General features: G+C 48.5%; 1 protein-coding gene across 1 annotated transcript; it reads right to left on the bottom strand.

Moving 5' to 3' along the window:
• Positions 1-183: 183 nt before the first annotated feature.
• LOC120243400 (basic salivary proline-rich protein 2-like) lies at positions 184-10825 on the bottom strand. Its single transcript, XM_039249523.1, has 4 exons — positions 10817-10825; positions 1476-1611; positions 947-1353; positions 184-546 (listed from the first exon to the last, which is right to left on the bottom strand). The coding sequence occupies exons 1-4, from the start codon at positions 10823-10825 to the stop codon at positions 184-186; spliced, it is 915 nt and encodes a 304-aa protein (XP_039105454.1).
• Between the last annotated feature and the right edge of the window lie 15941 nt (positions 10826-26766).

Here is a 26766-nt window from a genome sequence, read left to right as displayed (position 1 = left end):
TTTATTTTATTTTATTTATTTTATTTATTTTATTTTATTTATTTTATTTTTTTATTTTATATTTTATTTTATTTTATTTTATTTTATTTTATATTTTTCTTTTTACCTAACTAAACCATATCGAACGATGGATTTCCAAGAAAACCCGTCCATTCGGCGCAAGAGTGATTTAAACGTGGTTTCTCAGTTGAGCGTGTCCGCCTGGTGGGAAGCGCAGCGCGCGCGCGCCCCGGTGGGGCCTTCCGTGGGGCCCGCGGGGTGACCCGCCGGCACCCCGCTCCCTAGAGCTGAGGACGCGCCCTCGCTGCGGGCGGGGCGCCGCGGGGGTCTGTGCAGGGGCATCTGGGGGAACCCGCTGCCGTCACTGCCACTGCGCGGGTCTGCTGGGGACCCTGCGTGCTGCGCAAGGCACAGCTCTTCAGAGTTGCGGGGTCGCCTTGGGCCTTCGGGCTCGTCTTCTTGAGGCCAGGCCGACTCGAGGCTTCCAGAGCGGCTGGCGAAGCGGCCTCTGCGGACCTGGGAGGCGTAGAGAGGCTGCGGCGACGGCTGGAGGGAAGCCGGGGAAGCGACTCTCCCTCGGGTCCCACCGGCTGATAATAACTAGTAACAGTAAGGATAGCCGCCAACCGTTAACCCCTGCTCCCTGCCTGCCAGGCACGGGGGTCCCCTTGAACCCTCCCAGCACCCGGTGCCAAAGACGCGCTGAGTCCCAGTTACACAGGCAAGAAGTTGGTGACGTGGTGAAATCGAGAAACGCGCCCCAAGGCTCTTCGGGGATGGCACCGGGCCCTATTTGGTTTCTGAACCACTAACCCTGTGGAGGCCGAGACCCTCTCCTGCTTAGGCCTCGAATAGATCCCGGGGACCAGGGCCTAAAAGGGGCGGACGGCTCCCCATCCCCCCCTCCCGGCTCCCAGCCCCAGGCCCGGCGTGCCAGGAAGCGCACTTCTGCCCCCGGGGCCCGGCCGCCCGAAGCCTGCGCTCCCGCGAAGCGCGTGGGCGGAGCGGTGGGAAGGTCACGGCCGCGGGCACCTGGCCCCGCCCGGATCCACGTGTTACTCTTCGGCTCGACCCCAGACGGCCGGCGAGCAGGCAGAGGAGTCCCGAGAGTGGGCTTTTCCTCCCCAGGTGGGCTTTCGTCCTCCTTCTGCTGGTGAACCCCCAAACCCAGGCACCCCTGGACGTAGATGCCGGCGGTACTGCGACCCCCGGTCCGCCTGCGGGCCCGCAGCCGCCGCCCCCACCAGCCGCCCGCCCTCGGCGCTGGAGGTGGGAGGATCGCGGCTGCCCCGCCAGCCCACGTTTCGGGAATCTTGCCCCTGCGCTCCAGTTCGCGCCCCGCGCCCCCGCGCCCTGGATCGGTACGGCGCGCAAAAGGGTTGTGGGGTGGCCGGGATGCTGGGCGGCACCTGCCTGCAGAGAGGCTGGGGAGGGGTGGGGACGCTGGGCTGCGCCGGGGCCAGCCCTCAGCTCACCCTCGGGGCAGAAAGCCCCGGCCCCCTGGCCTGGGAGTGGAGGTGGGGTCCCCTTGGCCTGGGAGCGGAGGTGGGGTCCCCTTGGCCTGGGAGCGGAGGTGGGGGCCCCCTGGCCTGGGAGCGGAGGTGGGGGCCCCTGCAGGGAAGGAGGGCGTCCGGCGACCCGGGACTGCGGTGGCTGAGCACCGCAAGCCAGGTGTGTCCTGCGGCGGCCAGCGCGCCCCGCGCCCCGCCCGTGCGTACTTGGGGTGTCCACAGTGTTTCCAAGTATTCATGGGGACGTAGCTAATGACTCGCCCCAGTCTCCAGTCTGTCTAAACCAGGCGCTCTGCTCCTTTCCTGTGGCTTAGACGCACCCAGGGCACAAAATCTGGAGAAACAGCAGGAACTACGAAAAATGAAGTCAGAGCCAAAGGGCCCTAAGACCTGAGGGGGCTGGAGCGAGGTCAGGGGGATTTCATTTTTGGAGATTTCGCCCCAGGTCACAGCTGCGTCACCGCATTTCAGGGAAAGCGTGAGGGGACTCGGCTCTCATCCGCCCCCCCCCCCCGCCCCAGCATGTAGAAGAGTGTTCAGAGCCTGTTCCCGCCTGCACATCTGATTCCTCCCCAAAGGTAATCCTCTGCGAATGCCACCCACCTGTAATTTCGACAAAAATGGTTTAGTCTTAGTGGCTGTTTTTTCGTATCAGCGCTGAAACTATTTAAAAGTGTTGTAATTATTCATTGATTCCATACACACCGCTTGGTTCAAAGAACTTAAATAGGTGATAGCTAATAAGCTAATAATACCAACATTTGCCACCCTCCCCCTCCCCCCGTAAAAAAAAAAAAACGGAAAAAGAAACCAGAGAATCCAGTGTGAAATTCAATTCTTTCAACTACTTTAACACAATCAAGGTTTATATGTCAAAATGGATGCTTATAAAAGAAATAACTGGATATAAACTTCATTTCTTGTTCTTAGGAGCAGGTGTGTGTTTATTGAAATCAGTAATTAAGAACATTTGGGGATAGTTGTGGTTTATTCAGCTAGGGAAGCAGTTTCTATTCCTAAACACAGGCAAAAAGAACAATGAGATTAAGTTAAAGTAAGGCATTTCTTTTTTTTCCAGATAGTGTAATTTTCTATGTATAGCTATACCTGTATTTAAAGCCATATTTATGACCAATAGTTCTTAAAATTAACATGACAGTTAAAATTAATATTGTGCTATCTGAGGTATCTCTTGTGTAAGAGACATTGTGCCATATTTTAAGCAATGTCCATTTTTCTCTTAAATTTTACGTCTTTTTGAAATATATACAATGGAAACTTCCAAATGTACACAAAGTGAAAGAGATTAGTGTAATTAACCTTTATGTACCCCTTCACCAGACCAACTTTATTTCCTCCTGAACCCTCTCACAGTCCTCTTCCCACTGGGTTATTTTTATTTTTTTAAATGTTTTTATGGTTTATTTATTTTGAGAGAGAGAGCGTGAGCAGGAGTGGGACAGAGAGAGAGGGAGACACAGAATCCGAAGACAGGCTCCAGGTTCTGAGCTGTCAGCACAGAGCCTGACGCGGGGCTCGAACCCACAAACTCTGAGATCATGACCTGAGCCGAAGCTGGACGCTTAACCAACTGAGCCACCCAGGCACCCAGCTACTGGGTTATTTTGAATCAAATCCCAGGTATCCTCTCATTTCACCCACAAATATTTTTGAACATTTCTCTAAAAGAAAGGAATGGCCTCAGTGTAACCACAATACCATTAGTACACCTGAGGAACTCAATAGCATCAACATCTGAATTGTCTCAAAACTTTTTGTTTAGTTGGTTGGTTACACACTAATTAGGGTACAAACAAGGATACAAATTAGGATACAAGCAAGGGGCATAGTAGTGTTTGCTACCATCTCTTCTGTGTCGGTGAGGTTTTCCTTGTTGTACTACATTTTTGTTGTTGCAGTAACTGGACTGTTTGTCTTGAAGAATTTGACATTTGGGATCTGGTGGTGACAGGCAACATCTTTCCAGTAAGATATTCTCAAGCATGTGCTGATTTATTTAGACTTTCGAATAGTAGCAGATAGTCATTATTTGTAGAGGGGCAGGGCGTAGTCAAGATACCTTGAAGAGTCAGCTGAGAGAATACATTTTTATTAGGGGAAGCATGGGTCTGGGAAAGCTTATGTGAAAATTTCCCAAATCTACAATTATTTAAAAAAAAGATGATTTTCTGCGGTTGCCTTAGCTGGTTCTGTCGGTGAAGCATGTGACTCTTGATCTTGGGGCCATAGAGTTCGAGTCCCATGTTGGATGTAGGAGATTGAGTACTTACTTAAAAGTCCATTTTCCATGTACTTATAGAAACATAAAATTACCAATCAAATATTTCTAAGTCTAAAATTTCAGTGTAAAAATCTGAAGCCTGTCTTCTTTTGGCATGAATGTAACCCTTTATATACCTTCAAGTTCCAAAGGCATTTTATGTGTCAAAATTGTATGTTGTGTATTACTTTGTATTTTAGAATGAAAAGTGGTAACATTCAGTGAGGGCCAGAGTAGGGTATATAATGGAGTGTAGATTCTGTGCCCCTGAGAAGAAAATTTATTTTGGGATAGTTCTCTATTAAAGGAACTCGGGATGTGAAAGAAATTAGATAAGACAGGAAAAAATTAATAAGTAAGTTTAATAAAAATGGAAAGAAAACTTTTTGGGGGGTTTCTATTACTTTAATAAGTGCACGCCCTAAATAAAATTTCCATTTCCTTTCTTCCCTTTCATAGGACTTGGATGACCTCATTTGTCTCATTCTGCAGTTATTTGCAGAGGTTTCTGCATTGTGCACTCTCTGGAATCCCTGTGAAGGTACAGACCTGGTCTTACCCATTTTTATAAGTCAACTCCCAGCACGCTGTCAAAAATACATGTGAAATTAATTTAAATCAATTGTATCTATAATATTGGTAAGTATGTAAAAGGGTGTCCATATATTGGCATAATTTTTTAAATGTTTGTTTATTTTTCCAAGAAAGAGAGAGACAGAATGAGAGTGGGGGTTTGGCAGAGAGAGAGAGAGGGAGACACAGAATCTGAAGCAGGCTCCAGGCTCAGAGCTGTCAGCACAGATACCCACGCGGGGCTGGCTTGAACTTGGGAACAGTGAGATAGTGACCTGAGAGGAAGTCAGACACTTTAACCGACTGAGCCACCCAGGTGTGCAGCCAGCCCCCCCCCACCTTTTTTTTTTTTGCCATAATCTTTTAAAACGTCTATTTTGAAAGGGTGTTCATATATTGGGCTCTGAATTTAGCTTAGATGGAGATAAATATTTAAATTACCAACATGTTTGAAAATTCTTATTCATTTAGAACAGATAGAGATTTTAGGTAAGGCTGTATGTTTAAAACCTTAGTTAGTAGGTCACGTTTCCTAACCATTTGATACCTGTTTGGTAAGCAGCTGATGTTTTATATAATGCTGTTGAGTATTTTTTGTTTGCTTGGATTTCTTGGTTTATTACATTGACCACTTAATATGATATAATATATTGTATCTGTATATGTATTTAGCATTCAGTAGCTTTGGAACTTTAATGCCGGAATAGATTTCCAATGGTTACCAGAACTGTTCAAGTACCTCCTGCAAGGAAACAGCTTTTGTTGTTTAAGAAAAAGCAAACCCAAAACTGCCCACCTAGGCTCCTGTTTTCTCAGAGACTAGCTGAGGATAGACGTCTGCAAGGACTGGGATCTCTGGAGGAAATGTATGCCGGTTCTGCCCCTTACTTGCTCTGTGATCTTGGGCAAGCAACTTAACCAGTCAAAGCCTCAATTTCCCCCATCTCTACAGTGGTGGCAATTGTAGATTTCATTGTGAGGGGTTACCTGAAATAATGCATATACAGTGTTTAGTATAGTGCCTGGTGCATAAATGCTCTGGAAAGGTCAGCTGTTAATGAGTGATGAAAGTAACTACGATGTGCCCCTAAGTATTGATGGAATTTTGCCTGACATTTTCTTTCCTGTGTCCCACGTCTTCGCATGGTGGGCATCCTTTATTTTGTGCCTTGAATGGGTGACGTACCTGTTTTGCCGAGAGGTGCCAATGCAGGGCTCATGTCAGTGGGATTCAGCCTTCTGGTGTGAGGAGCAGGCCATGTCACTGCCATCACTTTCCAAGGACAGGCATGGTCAAGGACACCCTTTGGGCAAGCTCTCCCTGTTTACATAGAGTTGCCCTTGTGTACCACTGCAGCCCAGGATAGTAACAGGAAGTGACCACACAACCCCTCAAATTAGAATTTGCACGCGTTGGGGTCCCTGGGTGGCTCAGTCAGTTAGGCGTCCGACTTCGGCTCAGGTCATGATCTCACCGTTTGTGGGTTCATGCCCTGTGTCGGGCTCTGTGCTCAGAGCCTAAAGCCTGCTTTGGATTCTGTGTATGTGTCTCTCTCTACCCCTCCCCTGCTCACGTTCTGTCTCTCTCTCTCTCAAAGATAAATAAACATGAAAACAGTTTTTAAAACTCAGAAAAAAAAAGAATTAGCACAAGTGAGATGACGGGGCAACCTTCATTTGGACCAGTCAGGCGCTGCACTGCTGCCCAGGTTCATGGGCACTTGATGTGCAGATGTATATATCCGCAGGCATCTGGAAAATACTGGTTGAGCAGTTGCTCAGTGTTTAAGTATTTTGCTGGGAGCAAAGGACACGGTGAAGGACAAGACAGGCGAAGCCCCACCCCCAGGCTTCACTGTCCCACTGAGGCCACAGACAAGGAAGAGGGCGCGTATGGGACCCCGTGATGGGGACGACGCCGGGTAAACCTACGGTGTTGTGAGAACACGTAGGAGGCGCTAGGGCATGTGTGCGGCTCTGCGGCAGAGGGCGCCCAGTCACTGTCATCCCTGAGATCGGAGGTGGTGCGAGACACGGCTGCCAGCTTGTCCTCATGAGTTCTGGTTGGTTCTTGTGGGTTTCTGTCTGTCCTTGCTTTCCCCCACCTCGTGTGCAGCCTTTCTTCCTGACCTGTGGCCCCGTCAGGCTGCGGTAACTCCCAGCCGCCACCACCCGCCGCCACAGACGTCTTCACCAGCTCTCAGGACTGCATGACGTCTAGTCCCTATAATAAATCCTTGATTGCATATCACTCACGTGGGTTCTGTGTCTCCGAATGCTAACAGATACATTCTCCGATGAGGGAGCAGAGGCAAGCAGACAAGCCGCACCCCCACCCCCCTCCCGGCCCGTGGGATACATTCGATACTCCTGGGCACTGCCCGCTGCCTGAGAACAAAGGAAAGACAAATGGTTAACTGATGGAGACCATAGTCTTGCAGGACTTGCTCTCCATCACCCCTCCATAGTGATGTGGGAAACAAAGGCAGAAGGAAATGGCAGATAGAACTAAGTTTCCTTATAACCAGCAGCCTGTTGACAGATACTTAAGGCAGGCAGAGTAAAACATTCTCCAGGAACTCCTTAGTGTCTTTTTAATGTTTTGCTCCAGGGAGAAACAACCTTAGCTTGACAGTAGCTAGGCCTCCGCTATCCTGGGAGTCTTCTTTAGCATATGAAAGTCTCCCTGGAAACTTCCCCAACTTTACTCCCCCAACTCTATGGTATAAAACCAGTCTCTCTGCGTGGTCCTGGAGCTCTTCTTGCCCGCTGGTCCTTCCTGTCCCTGTGCTTAATAAAATCACCTTTTTGCACCAAAGATGCCTTCAAGAATTATTTCTTGGCCCTTGGCTCCAGACCCCACGGACCCCACTGTCACCCCAAAAACCTCCTCATTCCCCATTGGGTAATAAGCTTCTTGTGGAACCTCGACCAGGGGGCGGCAAAATCTTGTTTTAGGCATTGTGGGCCGTATGCCACTTTTCCTGGTCTTCTTCCCTCCCTCTTTATTCTCCTCCTGGGTCTCTTCTTTTCCTTCCTCCCTCCTCTTTCTTCTCCTCTTCACAACCTTTAAACACGTGAAGCCATCTTAGCTCACGGGACATACACTGTCAGCCCATGGGTAGGTCATCGTTTGTTGCCCCTGGTCTGTTCTAGACCGATGGTTATCAAAGAAAGGAACCTCACGCAGGGAGTGGTTTTTTTTGTTTGTTTGTTTTGTTTTTTTGGGCACAATGATTGGGAGGCATTACTGACATTTTCTTGGGTGATATTTAGGGTTGAGGGACATCCTGAAATATACCAGACAGTCCTGTCCAAGGAAGAAGACACCTTGTGGTATTTGATTTGAAATCCCCAGTATCTCACCTCCTGCAATGGACTGCATTTGTGGCTGTCACTTTGATGATGTTTTACAGGTTTAAATGCAGGCATCTGACTAGTTCATTGCCGTCTGTGTCTGTCTTTACCTGAACATATGGAAAAATCTTAACTGTATTTCTAATTTTTTTTTCCTGTGCCTCTTCCCTCCAGGGATTCCAAATACAAATATATTAGGTTGCTTAAAGTTGCCCCATAGCTCACCGATGCTCTTAATTTTATTTCAGTATTTTTTCCTCTGTGTTTCATTTTGGCTAATTTAAAAAATTTGCTTGTCTTTCTTTCTGCAATGTGTGATATGCTGTTCATCCCCTCCTGTGTGCTTTTCATCTCATGCATTATGATGTTCATTTCTAGGAGGTGCATTTGGGTCTTCTTCTAGATCTTCATTGTGTGCAGTTACAATATTCAGTCCTTAGCTTCTGGAACATAAGGAATACGGTTCCATAACTCTTCAAATGTACTTGTACACTGACTCTGTCATATATGTCATTTCTGGGTTGGTTTTGATTTTTATCCTCACTGTGTGTCAGATTTTCTTGCCTCTTCATATCCCTGATACTTTCTGACTGGGTGACAGGCACTGTGAACTGAACGTTGTTGGGTGTCACAGAAACATGAGTCTGGGGTTCTTTCTTATCCAGCAAGAGAGCGGATACAGAATTGAATACGAGAGAGGCTGATGTCCAGGAGGGGACCAAAGCTTGAACAAGGGTTTCCTCTCTGTATTTACTGAGCGCTCAAGATCTTACACATGTGGTGAATGTGAAGAAAACACATCTTACCCATGTGAACAATCAGACAGTAACCATTAACTTGTGTGTGTGAGAAGCAAAGGGTCTGGGGGGCAAGTGGAGTTTGTGATCAGAGTATAATAGTATGTCGGTGTCAGATGGAAAGTAATTTCCTGCAGGTGACATAACGGGTTACTCAGGATTCCAGTGTTACGGAGCCTGGTCTGGATCACCCAGTGGAAGAACCAAGTGGCACTTGGAGATCTTGGAAGGCAGGAGGTTTATTTCACACCGGTGGGCTCAGAGGAGATCATTCTCCAGAGATCTGTGGCCTGAGAGTAAGCAGAGGGAACAATTTCTAGTCTGTTACTTCCTTATTCCACATTAGTAGTAATTTGGTACGCGCAATAAGTGACGTGGGAAGAAGACCCCGGAAAGGGAGTCTTCAGTCAGGGACTTGAATTTCCCTATCAGTCCTGTTGGTCATCTTATAACAGATTTTTCCCTGTCACCATTACAGTATCTCACTAGCTAACATCAGTGCTTTCGCACCGTGGTGGCAGCTTTCTGCCCTAAGCTTTTTTTTTTCTAACCCATTTATGTAAGTAGAACCTATTTCCCCACAGTCGGGTGCTTGATAGCTGTGTATTTCCATAACTGTTCCTGAGGTTGGTTCCGTCACACTGTTAAGCTACTTGGAAAGGGTTTGATCTTCAGCTCCTGCTTTATTGGGCATTAAGAAAAGCACGTGATCTGGAGCTCTTGTGCCCCGAGCACCGAGGCAGAACCCAGCTGAGTACTCTGCCCTAAGCCGCATGAATGGAGGCTTTCCAGCCTGGCGGACAGCAACGGGCACTATTCCCGGCCCCATGTGAGCACCCTGTGCTCTCCCTTTAATCCTTGTGCGTGGTTCTTTCTCCAGGCTCAGGCCATCTTCTCACATGCACGCTTGGATCAGTCCTCTGCAGGATACTAGAGGGGAGGAGTATTCTCAGGCCCCTCCCGACTACCTCTGCCCTGCATGGTCTAGCCACCTTGGTCTTCCTGGACTCCCAGCTCTGGCTTCTCAAGATGGGGAGACCTCTGCGCCCAGCCTACACCAGCTCCCTGTGCTGTGGCTAGGAAACCATCATGAGACAGTAAGCAGGGACAGTGGGAGGGCTCCCCTATTTGTTTTCCATCTCTGGAGAAATCACTGTCCTTTATTGCTTAGTTCTAGTGTCTTGGAGACCCTTGCTTCCTATATGTTGTCTAGTTTTCCAGTTGTTTCAGGTGGGTGGGTTGGGGGGTACTGTTGGTCTCTTTTGCTCCATCTTGGCCAGAGGTAGAAGTCATTGACCCAAGCCCTTGTACATCAAAAGATATGTAATTTTAAAGTACTTTACCTTTAAATCTCCTTTCCCTCTGATCTGGGACATTTACATCAATTATTTAGGAATTCTGTTCTTTTCAAGTTCTGTGATCAATTCTTTTGAAGTATATAGCATGCCAGCCATTCCAAAAGTCATCAAGCAAAGGGGACTTGGGTCTCAGGGGGTAGAACTGTAGGCATTACACCTCGAGTTACCTGACCCTTCACTGTGCGTAGGGAGACAGCTTTGGGAGAGAAAGGGGCCCTGTTAATAATTACATCAGGATCATGGTCCAAAGCAGACTGTCCCAGGCAGCTGGGGACAGATTTGTACCCCACCTCTACTCTATGTCCATATGCAGCATCATTTAATTTTACAGCCTTTACCCAGCTGCTCTGTGCCAGGTGCCGGCATTGCCAAGGTCAAGAAGGCCGAGTCTTGCCTGAAGCAATTGACAGAGAGGAAGCAGTTGGTACTGTGATCTGTGCTCTGAGAGAGCACAAGGGGCTGATGAAGGCCCAATGGAGGGAACATCTAACTCCAGTAGCGGGTGGGGCAGCTTCTGGAGGAAATTAATTTTTTTAATGTTTGTTTATTTTGAGAGAGAGAGAGAGAGGGAGAGCATGAGTGGGGAGGAGCAGAGAGAGAGGGAGACAGAGAATCCCAAGCAGGAGCCACGCGGTCAGCACAGAGCCCGATGTGGGGCTTGAACCCACAAGCTGTGAGATCATGACCTGAGCTGAAATCAAGAGTAGGACACTTAACCGACTGAGCCACCCGGGTGCCCCAGGAGAGGAGTCGTGAAGTCTATTCACTGGGTACTTGGGAGAAGAGGGGGGAGGGAAATGGTGTTCTACTAGGTGCTGAGGCCAAGAACCAGAGGAACACATGGGTGATTAGAAGTTCATTCTGATTGGCCACATTCAGGGCTGAGAGCAAAGGAGGGTAGAAGGTAGTACTTACAGAAATAGAGTATTTAGTGCTCACGTACGCCATGTTGGATGCAGTTCTGGGCACTTTCGACATTTAATCTTTATAGCAACACAGTGAGTGGAGGCACTATCATTATCCCCATTTTACAGAGGAAGAATCTGATCTGAGGCACAGAGAGGTAGGTACCTCGCCCAGGACCACACAGCAAGTCTATCATAGATCCTGGAACTCAATCCTGAGTCTTTTTACTCTTAACTCCTGAGAGCCAGATACTACGAAGCTTTATTATTCTAAGCCAAGTTGTGCTAAAGACAGTGTCCTGGGGGCAACTGGGAGCTTCTAGAGCATTTGAAGTTACTGATTTCAAGATGGTATAAGAGAGCTTTCCCTCCCCACAAGAGCAGCATTCACATGGAATTTAGGGGATGCCTGAGTGCCTCAGTTTGTTAAGCGACCAACTTCAGCTCAGGTCATGATGTCACATTTGTGAGTTCAAGCGCCGCATTGGGCTCTCTGCGCTCAGCACGGAGCCTGCTTCAGATCCTCTGACCCCCTCGCTCTGCCCTCTCCTGCTTGTGTGCAATCTCTCTCTCAAATATAAACAAACATTTGAGAAATTAAAAAAAAGGGAATTGAGCAAGGATTTCTACTAGTGACCAGAGGTAGTGAGTCTGAATTAAAGGTGTAGCAGCAGGGATGGAAAGGAGGGGATGGATTTATTACCACCTCCCCCCACCCCCCGCCCCACATGGTATCCTTTGGTATGGTAACTATTGTGAGGGTACAGGAGTCCAGGAAGATGCCGGGCATCTGACCTGTGCCCCTACGTGGACACACACTTATAGGAGGAAAAGCAGTTACGTTCGAGAAGGCGATTCTAGATGGAGACATCTACCTCAGCTCTGGAGCCTCTGAGATGCCTGCGCAAGCACCAGATGGAAGTGTCCAGGCTGTGGTAGGAAACTGAAAACTGAAATTCGGGAAGGTGGTCTGGGGAGCCTTTGGCATGTGGGCGGAGGGAGAGCTGGTGCTTGGAGGAGGTTGCAGCAGCCATGGCTAGAGGAGAAGACAGGTGGGGCGACACGGGACAGCCCTGATCACTAGGTGCCTGTGAGTAGGAGGCACTTGGGGGCTGAGGAGAGGTCGAGGAGAACCAGGGGCCAGCGCGGTTACAGGCGCAGAAGAGAAGGAAGGCTGGATTTGGCACTAGCAGGCCACATGCAGAAGAATCTTGGAACTGGAAGGAAAATCGTGGTGACTTCCGGGCTATATTTGTTTCCTGGATTGGTCACAACAACCACTTCCGACTGGATGTCTTGAAACAGCAGCAGTATATTCTCTTACTGTCCTGGAGGCCAGAAGTCCAAAGTCAAGGTGTCACAAGGGCCATGCTCCCTCTGAAGGCTCTAAGAAAGGTCTGTTCCCTGCCTTCCTCTTAGTTTCTGGGGCAGCAGCAATCCTGGGGGTTCCTTGGCTTGTGGACACATTGCCCCATTTTGCCCTTCGTCGTTCTGTGGCGTTCTCCTGAGTGCTGTTCCTGTCTCTCTCTCTTTTTTTTTTAATGTTTATTTATTTTTGAGAGAGAGAGAGGGAGACAGAGGATCTGAACCAGGCTCCAGGCTCTGAGCTGTCAGCAGAGAGCCTGACGCGGGGCTCTAACTCACAAACCACAAGATCATGACCTGAGCTGAAGTCGGACGCTCAGCCTACGGAGCCCCCCGGGAACCCCTCGCCTCCCCCTCTTATAAATACACTGGTCATGGTGACCCCCTTCACTTACCTAATTACCCCTGCAAAACCCTATTTCCAAATAAGATCACACTCTAAGGTTCCTGGAAAAACCATAAACCGTGGGGGGGGGGGGCACTGATCACCCCATTACAGGGGTAAATAAGTATCAAGGAAGAGTGTGGATTTTGCTGTAAGGAACTGGAGAGAGAGACAGGAATAGAGATTTTTACCCCCTCAAACGGGGACTGTCTTAAATACATTACTCTGTGGGATAAATGAAGGAGCCCTAGGGAGGGAGAGGTTAAGGTTTCTGGTCTGAGAGCAAGTAACTGATGGTGGGAGCCCCGGGGCTGGGGGCTGGGGGCTGGAGCCCCGGTGGTGGGTCCAGGGTGGGCGGAGCTGGGGGCCGGAGGGGCGGGGACGCAAAGCTGGGCGGGACCAGGCGCTCAGTTAGCAAATCAGGAGCAGGTGTTGAACGGAGCAGCGGAAACCACAGCGCGTGAAGCGATTCATTCGTTCAGGATTCTGGCCCTGGGAACCCGAAGAGGCGACGACTGGGAATCGGTTCGTGCTGGTCACGCGGGTTTGGGGGAGCAGGTCCAGCGTCAACCGGAGAGTGGGGGAGCGGACGTGGGGACCCCGCTCCTTCCGGGTCAGCGGGGAATCCCGGGACGGTCGCAGGCAGCGACCATCACAAACGCTTGTCACATGCCCGCACCGCAGGTGTGCTGGGATCCCTCCGGTCTCTCTTCTGCTTCAACCCGCCTCTGGCCCTTAGTCTCAGAGCCCAAGGAGCCAGGAGGTCGGAGGAATAATTATTCCAAATGAAGTATCTAGTGTATTCCGTCCGTGCCCTGGAGGGAAAAGCTCAGAACAGCGTGAGAATTTCCAGAGCTTATTTGTGTCACATCAGTTTGGGGCTTCCTGGGAAGGAGGCTTTTCGGGATCAAACTGTGGGATTGTGGAGATCCTGGCCGAAGACCTGAGCAGAGGAAAGGCATCGTGGGAGCCTTGGAACCCCGGCCCCTTGATTGGTGTAGAGCAGCTGAGCCCTGCGTTTTCACCCACAGGTTGCAATGAGCTGCCCCTCCACCTAGGACCATGCCCCCCCCCCGCCCCCCCCCGGGGCAGTTTCGTCCCCCAGGGGACGTTTGGCAACGCCTAAGGACAGTTTTTTCCCCTCCTGTTTTTAAAAATCGTGGCAAAATACACGTAACATAAAATTTCGCATTTTGACTATTTCCGTGTGTGGTTCGGTGGCATTAGGCACACGGACACCGTCGTGCGGCCGTCACCACCGTCCAACTCCAGAGCCCTTTATGTCTGTCTTGTCCCCGTTCAAGAACGACTCCCCCATTCCGTCCTCCCCTCCGTCCCCTGGCAGCGGCCACCGTACTGTCTCTCTGCACGGGATTTTTCTGGGCCCCTCAGATACCTGGAGCTGTACTGTCAGGAGGCATCTCTGGGAGTCACAGCCCGGGAAGGGGTGCTGTTAACACGAGTAGGGGCCAGGGACGCCCCTCTGCAATGCGCAGGGTAGCCCTCCGCGCACAGCCTCCCGCAGCCGCAGGTGTCACTGGCCCCGTGCTGGAGGGACCCTGGGGTCAGGGAGAGCTGGTCACACGCTCCCGGCCGTGGCACGTTAGCCAGTGGACACCGGTTTGGCCGCAGAGTTTGACCAAGACTTTGATTTCTGCTCTAACGGGAGGCAGCCTGAGCCCGCGCGCATGCGTGGAGAGGCGTGTGAGGGCTGCTCAGGCGCCCATCGCACGGGCCCCCCGTCCGGTCACACGGCCATGCCTCGGCTCAGAGGGAGCAAGGAAGGCCGTCGTTCTGCGGGGCCCGTTGCAAAGACACCCCCCACGCAGTCCCCGCGGTCACAACCGGGCTTCCTCGTGGTACCGTCTGCTCGACGTGCAGGCGGCAGTCGCGCCCGGGCCGTGCGTCCCGGGGGGGCCGTGCGTCCCGGGGGGGCCGTGCGTCCCGGGGGGGCCGTGCGTCCCGGAGGGGCCGTGCCCACGGTCACTGGGTGGCTGCCTTCCTCCACAGCTCCATGTCTTCCGGTCCTGCCGTCACACTGGCCTCCGCTCCACTTCTGGGTTTTCCGTTGGCTTGTGTGGCACCTGCCGTTTGGAGCCTTAGTTTATCTCCTTCTCCTTCAACAGCAGACCCACTTCTTCTTTTGGGCTTGGAATTGTCTCCATTTGGGCGTCTGCATACTCATCCAAGGTCATCCAAGGTCACTACAACTGGCACATCCTGGTGCTTCCTGGATGCGCAGTCTTTGTGAATTTGGCCTAAAGGCTTTTACATTCGATTCTTTCTTTCTTCGTTTCTTTGTTTCTTTGTTTGTTTCTTTCTTTCTCTTCCTTCCTTCCTTTTTTCTTTTTTTCTTTCTTCATTCTTTCTCTCCCTTCCTTCGTTTCTTCCTTTCTTTCCTTCCTTCCTTTCTCTTCCTTCCTTTTCTTTTTCTTCCTTTCTTTTTTCTTTCTTTCTTTCTCTCCCTTCTTTTTTTCTTTCTCTCCCTTCCTTCCTTTCTTCCTTCTTTTTTCCTTCCTTTCTTCCTTTTCCTTCTTTCTTCTTTCCTTTTTGTTTCTTCTTTCTTTCCTTCTTTCTTTCTCTCTCTTTCTTTCTTAAATAGACTTTATTTTTTCAAGCTGTTTTAAGGACCCAACAAACCTGACTGGAAAGTACAGCTATTTCTCATATACTCTCTGCCCCACACATGCATAGCCTTCTCCATTATCAACACCACCACCAGCATGGGACACCCGATACGCTGCTGAACCTCCACTACACAGTGTTATCCCCCAAAGTCCGTACATTATAGCAGGGTCCGCTCTTGGAGTTATATATTCTTTGGGTTTTGGAAAATACGTGATGTTACGCATCCACCTTATAGTACTCTAGATACCCTTTCACTGCGCTGACAGTCCTCTGTGCCCTGCCTACTCACCCCTCCCTCCCCCAGCCTCTGGGGGCCACTTATCTTTTCATTGTGTCCATAGTGTTGCCTCTTCCAGAATGTCACAGAATGTCATGTAGTTGGAATCATACAGGATGTTGCCTTTTCAGATGTCCTTCTTTCACTTCGTCATAGGCACTTAAAGTGCTTCCTTGTCTTTTCCTGGCTGGACACCTCCTTTCTGTGCACTGCTGAATCCCAGTCCATGGCCTGGAGGTACCGATGCTTTCCACTCACCCGCTGGAGGACCACCGTGTGGCTTCCAGGTTGTGGCCACTTTTCAGAAAGTGGTTTAGTAGCGATTACCCTGAGTCTCAGGCGATTTGGAGGAAATTTCAGATATTTAAAGGAGTAAGTTCTTACCCTCTATCCAATAGGTCATTTTTTGTTTTTGTTTTTAAAGATTGGTGGTTTTTCATCCTGGCTGCACACTAGAGTGGAGAGCTCTTCAAAATACTCTAGTGCTGGTGCTCCTGGAGGATTCAGTCGGTTAAGCGTCTGACTCTTGGTTTTGGCTCAGGTTCATGGGTTCGAACCCTGTGTCGGGCTCTGCACTGACAGTGTGGAGCCTGCTTGGGATTCTCTCTCTCTCCCTCTCTGCCCCTCCCCCATTCACATGCACTCTCTCAAAATAAATAAACATTAAAAAAAAAAAAAGACTTTATGCCTGGTTCCATTTCGGGCAATTCTAAATGAATTGTTTGGATTTTTTATGTGCAGCCAGGTTTGGAAATCATTTTGCACAGAACTCACCCTGGTTGGTATCCAACTCCTTGGAAATCAGAGACTCTGTTTTGATAAGGTAGTTGATGAGTAACACCTGCTCTTCTAACTTTGTGCCTTTTCTCCATGATGTGACGTAGAACTGTAGGGACCTCAGTGGAATCAGAATTTATTCAAGTGTATGAGAAGATTTTAAGCTATTTTTTTAAATGAAAACCGTGACCTTGCTGGAGGTGCCCTTGAAAGTCACTTTCCACATGAGCGTGAAAACAATGACCATCACTCACTCAGCGGCTGCAGTACCACACATGGAACTGCATGCTTGACATAAAATATTTAAAATTCTTTTTTTAACTCCAGTTTTCATCCATTATCAGTGTGACAATTCACGTAGATCCTTATATAAAGTAAGAGAAAGTGTCTTTCTTTACTTTGCTCTTAAATGTGGAAATTTATATATATATATATATGTATTTTTTTTAATGTTTTATTTATTTTTAGGAGAGAGAGAGACAGCGTGAGCAGGGGAGGATCAGAGAGAGAGGGAGTCACAGGCTGAAACAGGCTTCAGGCTCTGAGCTGGCAGTCAGCACAGAGCCCGACGCGGGGCTCGAACCCACGAACTGCGAGATTGTGACCTGAGCCGAAGTCAGATGCTTAACTGACTGAGCCACCCAGGCGCCCCTATATTTCTAAGACCAATATATATTTTCTATTTTTAACTTATTAAGATATTTTTAAATCGAGGTGCACTTGACATAGCATTGCATTCATTTCAGGTGTACAGTGTAATGATTTGATATTTGTATATACTGTGAAATGATCCCCACAGTTGCCCCATTAATATCCACCACCATACGTAGGTACACATTTTTTTTCTTGTGATGATATCTTTTGACTCCTGACACCAGCGTTCAAGGCTGGTATTCTCACCTGTGTTTTGCAGCCCAGGAAACGGTGGCCCGGGAAGCCTAAGCAAGATCACACAGGTTGTAATTTGCAGACTTGGGCTTCACAGCCCTATGCAGAAACCCAAAACTCTTGCTCTTTTTATTACATCATGCAGCATAAACTCGAGGCAAATCGGCACAATTTGGAGCGAAGATATTCCCGCCCAGATATGTGTACTTACGTTTGCATTTCCGAGCATAATGTTTACGGCTTCCTGTGCACTCACGGGCTCCTCCAGGAGCATTTTGGGCCCTGTGACAGCAGCCATGCATGGGGCCATGATGTTCACTGCGCGGTAGTCTTCCTAGGCTTCCAGCATCCCTAACCCCAGTCTATGCTGTTTTAGCCTCAAAAGGCATATCTCTGATGAGGTCATTTCAGATATAACTCTAGAAACTCCTTCCCAAGAAAAAAGTGTTAAGTATTATGCCCTGCACTTGTATCGAGGGATAGCTTATAACAAGGTCCAGGGGCAAATACGTGTGTGTGTGTGTGTGTGTATGTATGTGTGTATATATATATATGTATGTATATATATATATGTGTGTGTATATATATATATGTATGTATATATATATATGTGTGTGTATATATATATATGTATGTATATATATATATGTGTGTGTATATATATATATGTATGTATATATATATATGTGTGTGTATATATATATATGTATGTATATATATATATGTGTGTGTATATATATATATGTATGTATATATATATATGTGTGTGTATATATATATATGTATGTATATGAATGAAAGCATGAGAATGATTGTCAGAGGAGGGACGGATGCTCATGCCAACTTGCGGCAGAAGAATAAGGAGCAAGACTCAGTAGCAGAGACGCCAGGGGGTGACTTCAGACTTTGTACAGAAGGGACAGGGGCTGAGGGGGTGATTTGGTGTGGCGTGTTGAAGGACTGGAGGGTCGGGGAGTGGTCCTGGAGCCGTGTTTGCACAGCAACCACACCGTTACTCCCGTTGTGTATTTATTTGGGGTGACTTTGGGCACAGGTCATCCCAAATAAACTGGAGTTTGTGAGGCTTTAGAGCCCCTTAGGCATCCTGAGGTCCGTTCCTGTGAGATAAGGAGTCAGAAGAAGAAGACAGTCACTGATGATTACATCGAATTAGATGTAGGACAGGTAAAAGGGAAGTTGTGTTGATAACAGGTTATCTGAACCAGGTTTCTGGAACTTTTGAGAACACAGAGCTGAAAGCGTTTTTCACAATGTCGGTCAGTCCCCTGTTGCAGGGCCCATGTTGTAAAGCCCCATTTTAGGTCATATTGTCTGGCTGACCTGGACAGTTCTGCTCCCCCGTTTTCGGCTTCTCTGTTCTGGTGATGATTCTTCTTCTGCTTTCTTTGTCCTTATGGGCTTACGTCATTACAAGCTCCCCACTGTGGCTTCGGAACCAAGTAGTCACAAAGCGTTGCGTTCAGTCTTCCATGTTTCTCCATTGGACTTAGGAGTCTTTCCTGGTCCTGCTCTGTATCTGGATATTTGTGTATTTGTCTCTCTGTCTCTCTCAGCAGGAATGCCAATGTCATGGGCCCGCATGGGACTGTGGTGCTGACTTCACAGATGTCTGGACTGGGCTGGAGTGGCCGAAGGATCACATGTTCTGAGAGGTGAGTGCACATTGTTAGCAAAGGGGAGTGTCCACAGCAGATCACCGGAAGCGGGGCTTGAACAAGACATTGAGAAAGGAGTCAGGGACCGATCAGGAACAGATGCCTGGGGAGCCTGAGGCCGCAGACTTCAGGATCCAGAAGACCATGACCACATCAAGGACCTCAGCAACTCCTGCGTGTGGCCATATTATATCGAGGGAGTTAAGGGCTCTAAGCCAGGCCAGACTGGTTTTACACCCTGAGCCTGGGGTATATGTAAGTGCAGTGCCAGCTCCGGTGAGGTGGGGCTTGAGGGGAAGCACCACACCCAGCCTACTCGAAGGATCAACTGTAGCAGCCTTTGGAGGAGTCTGAAAAAGCTATCACTGAATTAGTCTTTGGTGGACAAAATGGTAGAACTGAAGCAGGTTGGTTAGTTGGCTGCGTCTGCTCTAGGAGGCCTGTGGTGGGGAGCGAGCCGACCTTCCTGACCCCCAGCAGTATGATTTTCCAGGGCATCCGACTGGTTGGTTTGCAGTGACCTGTATCTCCATGTGGCCAAAGGGCCTTGCTTAGGTTTGAATCAAAGGACATTAAAGCTGAAAGAAGTCTTAAAAATCTTCTAGTTGAGGGCTGGCACATTGGATTCCTTGCAAAGGTCATCACTGCCAGTTGGTAGTTGCTGCTAAGAGAACTGGGTGGGGAAAGACTGAAGTCTTGCTGAGACAAGACAAGAACCGGTCCTTTTTTAAAAAAAAAAATTTTTTTAATGTTTTATTTATTTCTAGGAGAGAGAGACAGAGAAACAGAGTGAGCAGGGGAGAGTCAGAGAGAGAGGGAGTCACAGACTCTGAAACGGGCTCCAGACTCTGAGCTGGCAGTCAGCGGGGCTCGAACCCACGAACCATGAGATCATGACCTGAGCCGAAGTCAGACACTTAAACCGACTAAGCCACCCAGGCACCCCAAGAAACGGTCCTTTAAAAGCATCTAATTAGGGGCTAATTAGATGCAAGACACATGGCTTTGCCAGGAATGGAAGGAAGGTACGTTAAGGGTGTGGGGGAAAAAGATCAGATTGTCATAGAGGTGGCAGAATGCAGGTGTCACAGCAGAGTTGGTAAAAGTGAACGAATACGCAGATCTAGAAAAAGGATCCAAAAAAATGTAAAATACTATAGCTTTCCTCTCAGGGACCTACGTCCTATTAGATCTTCACCCCGACCAGGTCCCGACCCTGCTCTCAGCTGGGGAACTCTCAACACAGAGTGCCCTGCTGGCTGGACTTTGTGCTTGCCTCCTGCTTTCGTCCATTTCCGCTGCTAAGACAGATACTGTAGATGGTGTAGCTTCTCAGTCATGCCTTCTCACCGTTCCGGTGGCTGGGAAGGCCAAGATCAAGGTGGATTCAGTGTCTAGTGAGTGTTCTCTTCCTGGTCCATAGACCATCATCTTCTGGCCATGTCCTCATATGGTGGAAGGGATGAGGGAGCTCTCGGTGGGGGGGAGAGCTCCTATAAGAACACTAATCCCATGCTTGTAAGCTTCCCAAAGCCCCGATTCCTAATGCCAGTTCATTGGGGGTTAGGTTTCAACACATGAGTCTGGGGAACTCAAACATTCAGTCCACGATCCATTCGGTCCTTGATGCCGAGTGGCGGCTTTTACTCCCTGGCATGGGCACACGCTGGAGCCGGGCCTGAGGAGCAAGAGGCAGTTCTTTGGGACAGCTGGTGCATAATCTGTTTGACCATCTGTGAAGTTCAAGGCCACAGGACTGTTGCTGTTTATTGATCTTTGCCCTTGTTTTGCCAACAATGGTCCATGGATTCAACTTCCTCTGATCTTCTTGAGCCCCCTCCCCCCACCGTCTCCACCCACTTCCACCCACCCCCAGTTCCTGTCACCAAATGTCAGTTTGTTTTTAAATCTCATGCAAAATGCTATGCAAATTAAGTTTCCCCAGCCTGCCCTGCCCCCACCACACTGTGCATTCATTCAAAAAGATGACCAAGTTGGCTTCCGGTCCTTTCTAGAACCATCAAGTTACCCTTTGCTTTCAGTGAGACTGCTGTGCTCCAAGGATCGAAAAGTAAATCCAGTAATAAAAATAGCAGTCTTTTTTTTTTTTTCTTCTGTGTTTAAATCTATTTTTTGAGGGGGCAGGAGAGGAGCAGACAGAGGGAGAGACAGAGTATCTTAAGTGGGCTCTATGCTGACATGGGGCTTGAACTCAGGAACCATGAGATCATGACCTGAGCTGAAATCAGGAGTCAGACACTGAACTGACTGAGCCACCCAGGCGCCCCTAAAAATAAGTCTTAAAAACTAACACTTACTTATCATGTATCAGCTCCTATCTAAATTTTTAAATATAATTTAAACATAAGTTTTACTAAAATATATAATGTATATACTTGCATGTATTATTTCATTAAGTCTTTATGATAACCAGGACTATTATTAATTCTAATGAGCCTTGGGCACATTAAATAGCCAGAGGTTGCATCGTTAATAAGAAATGGGGTTCAAAGTGGAACCCTGTTCTGAGAATGTGCGTGTTGGGAAGGGTATGGTGAATTCAGTGTGGCCGCAGGAGAAATGAGGAGGCTTCGCAGGAAGAAGCTTATGCCCCCAGGTCTTAGAGAGGGGTCACCACATGCCACGCAGAGTCACGGAACAACCAACAAGGTTATCTGGGGGCCGAAGACAGGAGCAAGGGGAAAATGTAGGGCATAGCTTTTTTTTTTTTAATGTTTATTTATTTTTGAAAGACAGGGAGAGAAGGAGACAGAGAATTCCAACCAGACACTGTGCTGTCAAGCGCAAAGCCTGACACGGGGCTCGAACCCACGAACCGTGAGATCATGACCTGAGCCGAAATTAAAAGTCATATGCTTATTCGACTCAGCCACCCTGGCGCTCCTTAGGGCCCAGCCTTTATTGGGATTTCTGGAGGACAGGCAAGGCAGGGCAGAGTAAGCAGGGCTAATCTGAATAATTTTGGTGGGTGTTAGGTACCCACCGGGTGTGTGGTACCCAGCCCTGGGACGATTAAGGCAGAGGAATATGGTTTCCTCGGGTATAAGAGCCACTTCAAGGAAACATGGCTCTGGGCTGCATTCTAAAGTTTGGGTTCTTTGTTATCACCAAGAATTGTCGAGACCTGGGACAGGCCGTCTCTCCTTAGCAAGCCCGGCTTGTGATGAGGTCAAAACGTCATGATATTCGGAAAACCAAAGTACGTACAATACAGCCCTAAGCCGCCTGGCCCCGGGTCTGGAGACTCATCTGCTTTCAGTGCATCCCGGGGCGGTGGCCTGGGCGCGCACACAGTCACGGGGCCGGGGGTGGGGGGCTGTCGCTCTGGGGACGGTCATAAGTGCCTGGCCAGGGTGCTCAGGTGCAGTGGGAGGGGAAGGCTTTCTGGCCAGGACTGAAGAGTTCTGGAGCCGACCCAGAGCTGCAGCCGCAGATGCTGTGGGTAAAGGAGGGGCCTTCGTGGCAGACCAGCATCTCCGGGCCTGGGTCAGGGGAGGCTGAGAGGCCTGGACAGTGTTGAAATCTGGTTCATGCTCGGGGTTTCCTACAGGGGGAAGGTGAGGCCCAGGGTCACACAGGTGACTAATGGCCGACATTGGGAAACCACATGTGGGACGGGGTTTGAGGACTCGGCGGGCCCCCTGATGACCGCTGGTGGGCAGGAGCTGGGGACCCAGGGGTGGGGCAGAGACCCCTCCCAGACGCAGGCTCCAGCCTGGGGGGCAGGAGGCTCATGGGACCGCAGCTGGAATGAAGGAAGACGCCGAAGCAGGAGCTGTGTTGTGCCAGGACGTAGGAGGGCAGCGAAGGCAGAGGGATTGGCAGACGAGGCGAGAGGCGGGAGAGACTGAGAGCGTGTGGTGGGCAAGATTTAAAGGAAGGCTCAAGGAATTTCGGAGTTTGGGCTGGTGGGGGTCAGTGACTGTGAGGGGTTCAGGGCAGGAGGGAGGAGGCCACACGGGGGGTGGGCACAGATAGGGGTTTCCGGGGCTTGGCGGGAGTCCGAGGGGCAGGGGAGGCTGGGCTCTGAAGGGAGAGACAAGTCCAAGAGTCCGTCTTCAGGAGGAGAAGGAAGTCTCATTTGGTTTGGGGGATGAGCTAATCTTGCAGGATGGGATTGAAGTGTCCTTTCGCTTTCATCCCTGACTCTTCCTGTCTTTCATCTTTATAACAGGGATTAGAACGAATTTGTCATAGGTTTATGAGGATTAATGGGAAAATGCATGAAATAATGCTGAGAACAGTGCCTGAAACGTTATAAACACGTAACACACGCTAGTTGTTTTTAATATTTTATTGCTACACATTCATGAAGGGCTCATTCCAGAATCTTGAGAAAAACACTACTTATAGTTTAAATCCTGGTATCTTACATTTATCACTTTATGGGGGTATGGTTGATAAATAAATAGGATTTCACATATTTTGAAAGATTGGGCTGGAAACGCGCCCCAAGAAGCAGCCTCTTTATCTCTACTGTCCATGTGGAAATTATACATTTTAACTAAGTGCTATTATAGGAGCCAAACTCCCCTCTCCTGCGTGTTGGTGGGGGTTTTCCTCTGGGGAGAGAGAATTTGGTTTTGGACTTAGTACTCACATCTGCGGAAACAGTAAAGACAAGCAAGAACAGGACATTCTCCGATAAGCAATTTGACTGTTTTTTTTTTCATTTTGATCTGTAATCTGTAATCCAAGATGGGGGTAACTTTTTGCTATTCATTAAAAAAAAAACTTTTCCATAGGCTGGAGTGCTCTTGTTCAAGTAAGGATAAATCATAGATGAGAGAGAGAGTTTTCTCTTGGAATTGTCCATCTCTGTGTTTTTTGGTGCAAACTTGATAAAAAAGAGTCCAAAAGTGGGGGGGGGGGGGTAAGGGTGAGGTATGGTCAGGAAACCAAGAGACAAAATCTTTTTCTTTTTAAGGAAGACACCTGTGATGCCGGCTAGTGAGCTCGGCCACATGGGGCGGAAAGGAATTAGTCACAGTCCTAAAAGAGGGAGAAATGCATCTGGTGTCAGATTAACTCCAGCAAACAGTCTTGCTTAGTCGCAAATGCTGCGACTCAAAAGCGTGCTGATCTCAGCGTGAGAAACAGATGTGTGAAGGCGACTTCTCCGTGAGCAAAGCGTGGTCGTGCATCTTAGGGGGACATACAGCAACATCAGTAGGTCTTAAAAACGTGATGTTGAGTGTAATGATAAGAAAAAAACCCTGATAGGGTGCTGCTATGTAATGTAAAGCCACGTAGGCACATACGATAGCCCTACCTCATGCTACAGAGACTTGAAGACATTTATCTCATGTATTAGAGAGGTTGCCTAAAAGGGAAGGGGGAGGAGCCGGGGGATCAGAAATTAGAGAATAAAACAAGAGAAGGGCTTTGCACAGACTAATGATCACGTGCTGCGGATTCACTATGATTCTGTTTTACTATTATTTTTGTCAACTCTGATTGTAAAAAACAGAAACCTCGTAGCCGGTGGTCTTCTCTTTGTGGCCGTGTATCAGTGTGATGCAAAAGCAAAGAACTTTGTTTTTTTTTTTTTTTAATAGCTTGTCAAGTTGGTTGCCATATAACACCCAGTGCTCATCCCCACAAGTGCCCTCCCCCATGCCCATCACCCCCCCTTCTCCTCCCCCACCCCCTCTGCCCTCAGTTTGTTCTCTGCATTCAAGAGTCTCTCATGGTTTACCTCCCTCCCTCTCCCCCACTATTTTTCCCCTTCTTCTCCCCCATGGTCCTCCATTAAGTTCCTCCTAATCCTCCTATACATGCAAACATATGGTATCTGTCCTCTGCCTGACTTATTTCGCTCAGCATAACACCCTCAAGTTCCATCCATGTTGCTACACATGGCCAGGTTTCATTCTTTCTCATTGCCATGGAGTATTCCATGGTATAGATAAACCACATCTTTTTTTTTTTTTTTTTTTACAAATAGTTTATTGTCAAATTAGTTTCCACATAACACCCAGTGCTCATCCCCACTAGTGCCCTCCTCCATGCCCATCCCCCCCCCCCCCCCCATCCATCAGTCCTCAGTTTTTGTCAGCATTCAAGAGTCTCTCATGGTTTGCCTCTATCCCTTTCCCCCACCATTTCCCCCCTTCTTCTCCCCTTGTTCCTCTGTTAAGTTCCTCCTAATCCTCCTATACGTGCAAACATATGATATTTGTCCTTCTCTGCCTGACTTATTTCGCTCAGCATAACACCCTCAAGGTCCATCCATGTTGCTACACATGGCCAGATTTCATTGTTTCTCATTGCCATGGAGTATTCCATGGTATAGATGAACCACATCTTCTTGATCCATTCGTCCATTGATGGACACTTAGGCTCTTTCCATGTTTTAGCTATTGTGGAGAGTGCTGCTATGAACATTGGGGTACATGGGCTCCTATGCCTCAACATTTCTGTATCCCTTGGGTAAATTCCTAGCAGTGCTATTGCTGGGTCATAGGGGAGTTCTATTGTTAGTTTCCTGAGGGACCTCCACACTGTTTTCCAGAGGGGCTGCACCAGTTTACATTCCCACCAACAGTGTCGGAGGGTGCCCGTTTCTCCACATCCTCGCCAGCATCTAGAGTTCTCTGATTTGCTCATTTTAGCCACTCTGACTGGCGTGAGGTGGTATCTCAGTGAAACCATATCTTGATGCATTCATCAGTTGATGGACTTAGGCTCTTTCCATGTTTTGGCTATTGTTGAAGGTGCTGCTATGAACATTGGGGTCCATGTGCCCCTATGCATCAGCACTCCTGTATCCCTTGAGTAAATTCCTAGCAGTGCTATTGCTGGGTCATAGGGGAGTTCTATTGTTAACTTTTCAGGAACCTCCACACTGTTTTCCAGAGGGGCTGCACCAGTTTACATTCCCACCAACAGTGTAGGAGGGTGCCCGTTTCTCCACATCCTCACCAGCATCTAGAGTCCTCTGATTTGCTCATTTTAGCCACTCTGACCGGCATGAGGTGGTATCTCAGTGTGGTTTTGTTTTGTATTTCCCTGATGAGGAGGGATGCTGAGCATCGTTTCATGTGTCTGTTGGCCATCTGGATGTCCTCTTTGGAGAAGTGTCTGTTCATGTCTTCTGCCCATTTCTTCACTGGATTCTTTGTTTTTTGGGTGTGGAGTTTGGGGAGTTCCTTATAGATTTTGGATACTAGTCCTTTATCTGATATGTCATTTGCAACTATCTTTTCCCATTCCGTCGTTTGCCTATTCGTTTTATGGATTGTTTCCTTTGCCGTGCAGAAGCTTTTAATCTTGATGAGGTCCCAATAGTTCATTTTCAAAAGCAAAGAACTTTCAAGCAGACTTGCTGTCTTAGTCGAATCGGGTTCAAGGGGTTTCCTCAGAGCGGTTTGGAATGCCTTCCGGAGGATGGAACAAAAGAACTTCGGCTTCCAGTGTCAGCACAGGGCACTACGTGCATCCGAACTCCAGGGGGCGCTCCTCACACAAGCAGGGATGGCGCCCACCTCCACCTGGGCTGGAACCCTGAGCCTGCTTTTTCAGGGCTGCATCCCAGGATATTTTTACAACCTCTGTTTCGACCGCGTTCTGCTGGAAAAGTTATCTGATGAGGATGCAAACAAGTGAAGGTGGGAACTACCTCGTGGCATTTTTTACATTGAGATACTTCACAGATGAAATGCCTTAAAAATTTTATAACTCAGTTTGGGGTTGTTGTTGGGTTTTTTTTTGTTTTTTTTTTTCCTACCTTTAAGATGCTTGCTTCAACGACAGCATGTATATTGGCCTTGAAAAGTTCTTGGAAGGAGTCTGAGCTTTGATCTTGTACAGACCGTCTTGCTACCAGGGATTCTCAAAATGTGGTCCTTGGACAGGGAGCACCAACATGGAACTTGTTAGAAATGCACATTCTTGAGCCCCACAGAGACCTCTTGGACCACAAATTCTGGGGCTGGGGCCAGGCCATCAGTAGTTTAGCAAGCCCT

This window comes from Hyaena hyaena, unplaced genomic scaffold (genome assembly GCF_003009895.1).
Source record: "Hyaena hyaena isolate Hyena2069 unplaced genomic scaffold, ASM300989v1 scaffold_341, whole genome shotgun sequence".
Taxonomy (NCBI): domain Eukaryota; kingdom Metazoa; phylum Chordata; class Mammalia; order Carnivora; family Hyaenidae; genus Hyaena; species Hyaena hyaena.
Note: the sequence above shows the minus strand (reverse complement) of the source record. Positions and strands in the feature narration are given on the sequence as shown.